Below are 10,419 nucleotides of genomic sequence, written 5' to 3' on the forward strand. Positions count from 1 at the left end.
GCTAGAACAACCTACTGAAAAAAGGATCAAAACGATGCGAGAGGAGCTCATAAACTTCACTTTTTTCGAGTTTTGTGTGGGAGGTACCCGAAGGAGTGGACCATAGCCCATATTCCAACCTGATACATGACTGGATGAAATAATATGATGTGCAAAGTCTGCACCATTCAGAAACTTCCTGCGAGAATTATCTTGCGGATTTGTCAGGGTTTCTTGGAACATTTAGCCCAATATCTCAGGAAGTAAGGACTTGCGCAAGAAAAAAATTGTGCCGTCGTAAGGAAGTATTGATTTATGTATTCCGGAAAAAGATTGTACCGTTTAAAATGAGGCCGCTAGAACAACCTACTGAAAAAAGGATCAAAACGGTCACAATTAAAACTGTGGGATCCCTGTACATACTAGGCTGTAACGCTGTTATCTGACCACGTATATCAAAATATTTGGCATCTATGGAAAAGGAGAGAGAGAGACCGTCTTTCAAAAATAGCTCACATGGGCGAAATATGTCTTTCGGGAATAAAGATACAGTCATTATACTAACATTTTTGCCAATTTTCACACAAATGTTTTGGTCCATTTAAACCGCTAAATACTATCTGATTATCATGTTGAATTGCAAGCTTCGTCTATGTCATAAACTCAAACTTCACTTAAAATTTCGCGTCGATCATACTACCATTACGACCTACAGAGCCGCTACAAAATTGGACAAAAGTTTTGTTTTTGGTCTATTTCACACCCTAAATATTTCATAGATCATCGCCAAAAACTATAGGGGTCTATTCTGGTCTGAACCCGACCTCCATACAAAATTTCGTGAAGATTGGTCCATAATTGCGGCCTGTAGCGTGCGTACAATTTTTAATGGACGGACGGACACACATCTCAAAATCGTTTTATCTCTTCGAAATATGAATTTTGGCATACCACATTGGGGGGTCTACGACGATTATTTCACGGTTTTACATGCATTTTCGAAAATACCCTTATATAATACCCTTTCCACATTGTGGTGTAGGGTATAATTATAAAAATGGAAGAGGACAATATTCGGTGAATATAGTCGAGAAATAAACCAAGAATTTTACATGTCTCTAAGGTATTGGCCCTAATTTAATGTTGGAGAACAGAAGGCTTTCCGTAAAAAGATCGGCATATGTATTTCTACCCTTTAAAGCCCCCAAATAACCTCCCGTTTTCTGATATTTTGATGTATTTTAAGGTTTTAGCTAAATATTTCTACATAATTATCAGTAATTTGCTATTAAGTGTTATTAGATTGCTTTTTCGGTAAAGAAGAAAACTTCTTCAAAAATTGTTGACCATGTTTTAGCGAGGTCGCTTCCTGTTCTGTGGGGCTTGGGTAGTAATGGTCGCAATTCCACGAATATGAGATGAACTATGAATGCGTCAACGAAAGCCGAAGAATGGGAGTATTGCTGCAACATCCACTTGACCCTAAGCTCATTTAGTTAGTTAATGTTTATATATTATATATGGAATATAATCCATTTCTTCCATTATTGCTCGATAGTGTGAGCCACGAAGGTATGAGCCTCATATTTTAACCGATTTAGCTGGAATTTAATTTCATTGGCCACGAGCACTTCATGCAAAACTACAAATTTTACAGCCCGAATTTTTAGCATTTTTACAGGCTTCTTTTGAAAAAGAAAATATTCCTTCTTCAATAGAATAGGGTCGACTCCTATAAAATGATTTTAATCATCGAATATTTATTTAGTCAAAATAGGTTATTTTTACTTTATACCATTCATGGTCTATAATAAAATAACAATATCTACTAAGGTATTATTTTAAAAATTTCAGTATATTTGTTTTAAATTTAAATATGAATACAACATTTATATTTATGAAATCATTTCCTTTTTTGTATTTGACTTCATTATTCAATAAATAAATCATAGCCAACCTGACAGATAGTTAACCATAATTAATTACAGCATTTTATACATACATATGAATTAAATGATCACAATGCACGAGTGTGTGTGTGGCTGTTTGTGAGTGGCAAGCTTTCCAGCCAACCGTCCAACCAACAAACCAATACTGTTTAGTGAATAATTAATGTCATCACAACCACTAACACCTCGACTGCATTCATTTATTTAAAACCATTTTGTAAGGTCTTGTTAAAATACAATTCCATCCCAACACACATACACACACACACACAAGGAGACGACACACATTCACACTCACATCACACACATTTTGCATAATCCAACTTAATTAAAAATTTAGCAAATATTTTATAAATAAATATAAAATGAATATAATCAAGAGTCAGTCACCGGTCCTGACCAACGTTACGACCGACAACCATCATCAGGCGTAATAAAATCGAGAATTATGTGGAAAAAATTAAATTGGCGGAAACGGAAACTGCAATCGAGCATACGTAATTTTAATATTAAAACAATGTACTATGGACCAAAAATTACATGGCCAGATTATTAAAATGGTTTCCTTGTCGTTGTTGTTGCTGCTATTGAACAAAATGCTAAATACATAAGTCAACATTAATCGCTGCTCATTGTGGAGAATTCAAATGTGAACAGCGCGACGTATGTTTTTTTGGCTTTTAATTGCATGGCATGGAAATGACATATGAATGTGTGCACTCGCAGATTTCGTGCGTTCAATCAAGCCTAAAGTTCAAATACCAAAATATGTGACAAAATTTAGTAAAATCAGAAATTGAAAAGTCAGTGAAATAATTACGTGATGCGGAAAATCTGCAACAAATTAAAAAAAAAAAATAATTTTATTGAAAAAACGGATAATCATTTATTTTTCAAATACATATTAACTATTGATTGGAAATAAACGAATATTTATGTTTATGAATATTTTTTCAAGACATAGGCGTGGATTTTTATTCATATTTTTATGCCTTTTGTCTATACATAGTTTTTCAAACCATATTAATATTTTTAAGCCACCTTGGAGCCACCATAGGCTTGGACTTTTTATGAATATTTTGTCAAGCCCTTTTGAAGCTATAGACGTCAATTTATTGTAAATACTTTTCAGCAGCTTGTTGCCATAGGCATGGATTTTTTTAACATATTTTTCAACCTTGGAGCCGTAGGCGTGGATTTTTATGAATATTTTTCAAGCCACCTTGAAGCCACCGTAGGCGTGGATTTTTTATGAATATTTTTTCAAGCCACCTTGGATCCACCATAGGCGTGGATTTTTATGAATATTTTTTTCAAGCCACCTTTGAGCTATAGGCGTGGATTTTTATGAATATTTTTTCAAGCCACCTTTGAGCTATAGGCGTGGATTTTTTATGAATATTTTTTTCAAGCCACATTGTCTTGGATTGTTATGAATATTTTTTTCAAGCCACCTTTGAGCTATAGGCGTGGATTTTTTATGAATATTTTTTTCAAGCCACTTTGGCTTGGATTTTTATGAATATTTTTTTCAAGCCACCTTTGAGCTATAGGCGTGGATTTTTTATGAATATTTTTTTCAAGCCACTTTGGCTTGGATTTTTATGAATATTTTTTTCAAGCCACCTTTGAGCTATAGGCGTGGATTTTTTATGAATATTTTTTTCAAGCCAGTTTGGAGACACCTTAGGCTTGGATTTTTATGAATATTTTTTTCAAGCCACCTTTGAGCTATAGGCGTGGATTTTTTATGAAAATTGTTTAAGCCACTTTGGAGCCACCTTAGGCTTGGATTTCTTATGAATATTTTTTAAGCCACCTTGTAGCGGTAGACTGGATTTCTTATGAATATTTTTTAAGCCACCTTGTAGCGGTAGACTGGATTTTTTATGAATATTTTTTCAAGCCACCTTGGAGCCGTAGTCGTGTTTTTTTATGAAAATTTGCAAGCCTCCTCGGAGTCGTAGTCGTAATTTTTTATTAAAATTTTCAAGCCACCTCGGAGCCATAGGCGTGGATATTTTATGAATATTTTTTCAAGCCACCTTGGAGCCATAGGCGTGGATTTTTTATGATTTTTTTTTTTCAAGCCACCTTGGAGCCATAGGCGTGGATTTTTTATGAATATTTTTTCAAGCCACCTTGGAGCCATAGGCGTGGATTTTTTATGAATATTTTTTCAAGCCACCTTGGAGCCATAGGCGTGGATTTTTTATGAATATTTTTTCAAGCCACCATGGAACCACCATAGGCGTGGATTTTTTATGAATATTTTTTCAAGCCACCATGGAACCACCATAGGCGTGGATTTTTTATGAATATTTTTCAAGCCACCATGGAACCACCATAGGCGTGGATTTTTTATGAATATTTTTCAAGCCACCTTGGAGCCATAGGCGTGGATTTTTTATGAATATTTTTTCAAGCCACCATGGAGCCACCATAGGCGTGGAGTTTTTATGAATATTTTTTCAAGCCACCATGGAGCCACCATAGGCGTGGATTTTTTATGAATATTTTTTCAAGCCACCATGGAGCCACCATAGGCGTGGATTTTTTATGAATATTTTTTCAAGCCACCATGGAGCCACCATAGGCGTGGATTTTTTATGAATATTTTTTCAAGCCACCATGGAGCCACCATAGGCGTGGATTTTTTATGAATATTTTTTCAAGCCACCATGGAGCCACCATAGGCGTGGATTTTTTATGAATATTTTTTCAAGCCACCATGGAGCCACCATAGGCGTGGATTTTTTATGAATATTTTTTCAAGCCACCATGGAGCCACCATAGGCGTGGATTTTTTATGAATATTTTTTCAAGCCACCATAGGCGTGGATTTTTTATGAATATTTTTTCAAGCCACCATGGAGCCACCATAGGCGTGGATTTTTTATGAATATTTTTTCAAGCCACCATGGAGCCACCATAGGCGTGGATTTTTTATGAATATTTTTTCAAGCCACCATGGAGCCACCATAGGCGTGGATTTTTTATGAATATTTTTTCAAGCCACCATGGAGCCACCATAGGCGTGGATTTTTTATGAATATTTTTTCAAGCCACCATGGAGCCACCATAGGCGTGGATTTTTTATGAATATTTTTTCAAGCCACCATGAAGCCACCATAGGCGTGGATTTTTTATGAATATTTTTTCAAGCCACCATGGAGCCACCATAGGCGTGGATTTTTTATGAATATTTTTTCAAGCCACCATGGAGCCACCATAGGCGTGGATTTTTTATGAATATTTTTTCAAGCCACCATGGAGCCACCATAGGCGTGGATTTTTTATGAATATTTTTTCAAGCCACCATGGAGCCACCATAGGCGTGGATTTTTTATGAATATTTTTTCAAGCCACCATGGAGCCACCATAGGCGTGGATTTTTTATGAATATTTTTTCAAGCCACCATGGAGCCACCATAGGCGTGGATTTTTTATGAATATTTTTTCAAGCCACCATGGAGCCACCATAGGCGTGGATTTTTTATGAATATTTTTTCAAGCCACCATGGAGCCACCATAGGCGTGGATTTTTTATGAATATTTTTTCAAGCCACCATGGAGCCACCATAGGCGTGGATTTTTTATGAATATTTTTTCAAGCCACCTTGGAGAGGTAGGCGTGGATTTTTTATGAATATTTTTTCAAGCCACCTTGGAGCGGTAGGCGTGGATTTTTTATGAATATTTTTTCAAGCCACCTTGGAGCGGTAGGCGTGGATTTTTTATGAATATTTTTTCAAGCCACCTTGGAGCGGTAGGCGTGGATTTTTTATGAATATTTTTTCAAGCCACCTTGGAGCGGTAGGCGTGGATTTTTTATGAATATTTTTTCAAGCCACCTTGGAGCGGTAGGCGTGGTTTTTTTATGAATATTTTTTCAAGCCACCTTGGAGCGGTAGGCGTGGATTTTTTATGAATATTTTTTCAAGCCACCTTGGAGCGGTAGGCGTGGATTTTTTATGAATATTTTTTCAAGCCACCTTGGAGCGGTAGGCGTGGATTTTTTATGAATATTTTTTCAAGCCACCTTGGAGCGGTAGGCGTGGATTTTTTATGAATATTTTTTCAAGCCACCTTGGAGCGGTAGGCGTGGATTTTTTATGAATATTTTTTCAAGCCACCTTGGAGCGGTAGGCGTGGATTTTTTATGAATATTTTTTCAAGCCACCTTGGAGCGGTAGGCGTGGATTTTTTATGAATATTTTTTCAAGCCACCTTGGAGCGGTAGGCGTGGATTTTTTATGAATATTTTTTCAAGCCACCTTGGAGCGGTAGGCGTGGATTTTTTATGAATATTTTTTCAAGCCACCTTGGAGCGGTAGGCGTGGATTTTTTGTGAATATTTTTTCAAGCCACCTTGGAGCGGTAGGCGTGGATTTTTTATGAATATTTTTTCAAGCCACCTTGGAGCGGTAGGCGTGGATTTTTTATGAATATTTTTTCAAGCCACCTTGGAGCGGTAGGCGTGGATTTTTTATGAATATTTTTTCAAGCCACCTTGGAGCGGTAGGCGTGGATTTTTTATGAATATTTTTTCAAGCCACCTTGGAGCGGTAGGCGTGGATTTTTTATGAATATTTTTTCAAGCCACCTTGGAGCGGTAGGCGTGGATTTTTTATGAATATTTTTTCAAGCCACCTTGGAGCGGTAGGCGTGGATTTTTTATGAATATTTTTTCAAGCCACCTTGGCTTGGCGTGGATTTTTTATGAATATTTTTTCAAGCCACCTTGGAGCGGTAGGCGTGGATTTTTTTTATGAATATTTTTTCAAGCCACCTTGGAGCCATCATAGGCGTGGATTTTTTTATGAATACTTTTTCAAGCCACCATAGTAGAGTTGTTTAGTTCACGAACGAACTAGTTCAATTGAACGATTCATTGAAAAGAGCGTATGAACTAGATCAGTAGATATAGTTCTATATAGTACAATAGTTCACTGAGCGCCGACCGAAAGATCCACGAAGAACTATCAACGAACGAACGATTCACAATCTAGTTCAGCATGTCATTCACATATGTATAAAATGACGCCCTCTTCTGTGTTAAGGTGTGAATGTTTATGAATATTTTTCAAGCTACTTTGGAGCCAGGGTCGTGAATTTTTTATGAAAATTTTTGTAGGCCACAGTGGTGCCATATTCGTGAATTTTTATGAATATTTTTTAAGCCACAGTAGACCCATAGGCGTGAATGGTTATGAATATTTTTTCAAGCTACTTTGGAGCCATGGACGTGAATTTTTTATGAATTGTTTTCAAGGCACCTTGTAACCATACAAATTCCCTTTTCAATCATAAAAGTCCCAAGAAGAAACTTTTAATCATAGTTTTTAATCATAAATATTTATTTATATCCTTTAAATATTATCTTCATAATGCCCTCCATTTAAAAGCACGAATCAACACTTGGTAATTTGCCTTCACAGAATTTAAGAGTTGTCCAGGCTGACCAACCTTGTTCCTTTTTAACGGTAAGTGCACATTTCACAGACTTGTCTAAATTATCCAGTAGCTCGTTGCAACCAATTTTACAGCCATTTGCAGTTTTGCGACCACTGACATCTTTACACCACCAACGGTTGTTAATTTGGAATACACCATAGTCCTGGGTACCATCGCGATTTTTGGGACCAACAATGTGCAAGCGATAATTTGACTCGTGCTCAGCAATGCAAGCCCATTTCGGTAAATCGGACTTCGGTACACCCATGGCATACATTTTCTTCACCAAGGTGCAACGATCGATGGTTATGCCAAAGATCGGTAAAGCCGTAGCTAGAACAATAGCTGTGATAAATAATAACTTCATGTTGCTTTGGAAGTGAACGACGATATTCGAATGATTTTGTTCTGAATGTCTTCCACTTAAATAGGAAGCAATCTGTAGAAGATTTCACACAATTTCTCGTTGATTGAATGTTATTTGAACAAGTGTTGAAATGTTAGAAGGATTTTTCTTTCAATTTCACTTGTTTGGAATCTTTGAATTGTATTCATTTAATAATAATTAAAATGCGTTTTAACGATAACGCTCTATAAAAAGATAACAAATAGCAAAATATAACAAAAATATATTTTTAACTTCTTTTGTTTTATTATTTTTCATTAGGCGTGTGGCAGAACTTGTTTGTTTGAAACTTAAATATTTCTTTATCAATTCTTTGATAATACCGTTGACCGTAGTTATATAATAATATATGATGAACTAATATGTCAATAAAATTGACAACGTAACAAAATTTAACTTTATGCAAGTACATGTGTAACACTACTGAGCCATTACAAACGGATTTCGATACGACAATAACATTATAGTCGGAATCATATAATATTCATAAAAAATCCACGCCTATGGCTCCAAGGTGGCTTGAAAAAATATGTATAAAAAATCCACGCCTATGGCTCCAAGGTGGCTTGAAAAAATATGTATAAAAAATCCACGGCTATGGCTCCAACGTGGCTTCAAAAAATATGTATAAAAAATCCACGCCTATGGCTCCAAGGTGGCTTGAAAAAATATGTATAAAAAATCCACGGCTATGGCTCCAAGGTGGCTTGAAAAAATATGTATAAAAAATCCACGGCTATGGCTCCAAGGTGGCTTGAAAAAATATGTATAAAAAATCCACGCCTATGGCTCCAAGGTGGCTTGAAAAAATATGTATAAAAATCCACGGCTATGGCTCCAAGGTGGCTTGAACAAATATGTATAAAAAATCCACGGCTATGGCTCCAAGGTGGCTTGAAAAAATATGTATAAAAAATCCACGCCTATGGCTCCAAGGTGGCTTGAAAAAATATGTATAAAAAATCCACGCCTATGGCTCCAAGGTGGCTTGAAAAAATATGTATAAAAAATCCACGCCTATGGCTCCAAGGTGGCTTGAGAAAATATGTATAAAAAATCCACGCCTATGGCTCCAAGATGGCTTGACAAAAATATGTATATAAAATCCACGCCTATGGCTCCAAGGTGGCTTGAAAAAAATATATATAAAAAATCCACGCCTATAGCTTGAAGGTGGCTTGAAAAAAATATGTATAACAAATCTACGCCTATAGCTCCAAGGTGGCTTGAGAAAATATGTATAAAAAATCCACGCCTATGGTTTCAAGGTGGCATGGAAAAATATGTATAAAAAATCCACGCCTATGGTTTCAAGGTGGCATGGAAAAATATGTATAAAAAATAAACGCCTATGGCTCCAAGATGGCTTGACAAAAAATATGTATAAAAAATCCACGCCTATGGCTCCAAGGTGGCTTGAAAAAATTTGCATAAAAAATCCACGCCTACAGCTTGAAGGTGGATTGAAAAAAATATTAAAAAAATCCACACCCATAGCTTGAAAAAATAGTCATAAAAGAATCCACACCTATAGCTTGATGGCGGCTTGAAAAAATATTCATAAGAAAAAGCACACCTATAGCTTGATGGTGGCTTGAAAAAATCTTCATAAAAAAATGCACACCTATAGCTTGATGGTGGCTTGAAAAAATCTTCATAAAAAATGCACACCTATAGCTTGATGGTGGCTTCAAAAAATCTTCAAAAAAAATGCACACCTATAGCTTGATGGTGGCTTGGAAAAATCTTCATAAAAAATGCACACCTATAGCTTGATGGTGGCTTGAAAAAATCTTCATAAAAAAATGCACACCTATAGCTTGATGGTGGCTTGAAAAAATCTTGAATCTTGAAAAAAATATTAAAAAAATCCACACCCATAGCTTGAAAAAATAGTCATAAAAGAATCCACACCTATAGCTTGATGGCGGCTTGAAAAAATATTCATAAGAAAAAGCACACCTATAGCTTGATGGTGGCTTGAAAAAATCTTCATAAAAAAATGCACACCTATAGCTTGATGGTGGCTTGAAAAAATCTTCATAAAAAATGCACACCTATAGCTTGATGGTGGCTTCAAAAAATCTTCAAAAAAAATGCACACCTATAGCTTGATGGTGGCTTGGAAAAATCTTCATAAAAAATGCACACCTATAGCTTGATGGTGGCTTGGAAAAATCTTCATAAAAAAATCCACGCCTATGGCTTGAAAAAATCTCCATAAAACAAATCCACGCCTATGGCTTGAAAAAATCTTCATAAAAAAATCCACGCCTATGGCTTGAAAAAATATTCATAAAAAAATCCACGCCTATGGCTTGAAAATATATTCATAAAAAATCCACGCCTATGGCTTCAAAAAATATTCATAAAAAATCCAGGCCTATGGCTTCAAAAAATATGTATAAAAAATCCACGCCTATGGCTCCAAGGTGGTTTAAAAAAATATGCATAAAAAATCCAAGCCTATGGCTCCAAGGTGGCTTGAAAAAATATGTATAAAAATTCCACGTCTATGGCCCCCAGGTGGGTTGAAAAAAATGTATAAAAAACCAAGCCTCTGGCTCTAAGGTGGCTTGAACAAATATGTATAAAAAATCCACGCATATGGCTCCAAGGTGACTTGAA

At 35.9% G+C, this 10,419-nt stretch overlaps 1 protein-coding gene across 1 annotated transcript; it reads right to left on the minus strand.

The window, feature by feature from the left end:
- Positions 1 to 7,258: 7,258 nt before the first annotated feature.
- Positions 7,259 to 7,778, minus strand: LOC141393317 (inactive lysozyme 1A-like). Its single transcript, XM_073966309.1, has one exon. It carries the CDS (start codon positions 7,750 to 7,752, stop codon positions 7,330 to 7,332), a length of 423 nt encoding a protein of 140 aa, XP_073822410.1. The 5' UTR covers positions 7,753 to 7,778; the 3' UTR covers positions 7,259 to 7,329.
- Between the last annotated feature and the right edge of the window lie 2,641 nt (positions 7,779 to 10,419).

This window comes from Musca autumnalis, unplaced genomic scaffold, assembly GCF_047663935.1.
Source record: "Musca autumnalis isolate F117 unplaced genomic scaffold, ASM4766393v1 scaffold_2, whole genome shotgun sequence".
In the NCBI taxonomy this organism is placed as follows: Eukaryota; Metazoa; Arthropoda; class Insecta; order Diptera; family Muscidae; genus Musca; species Musca autumnalis.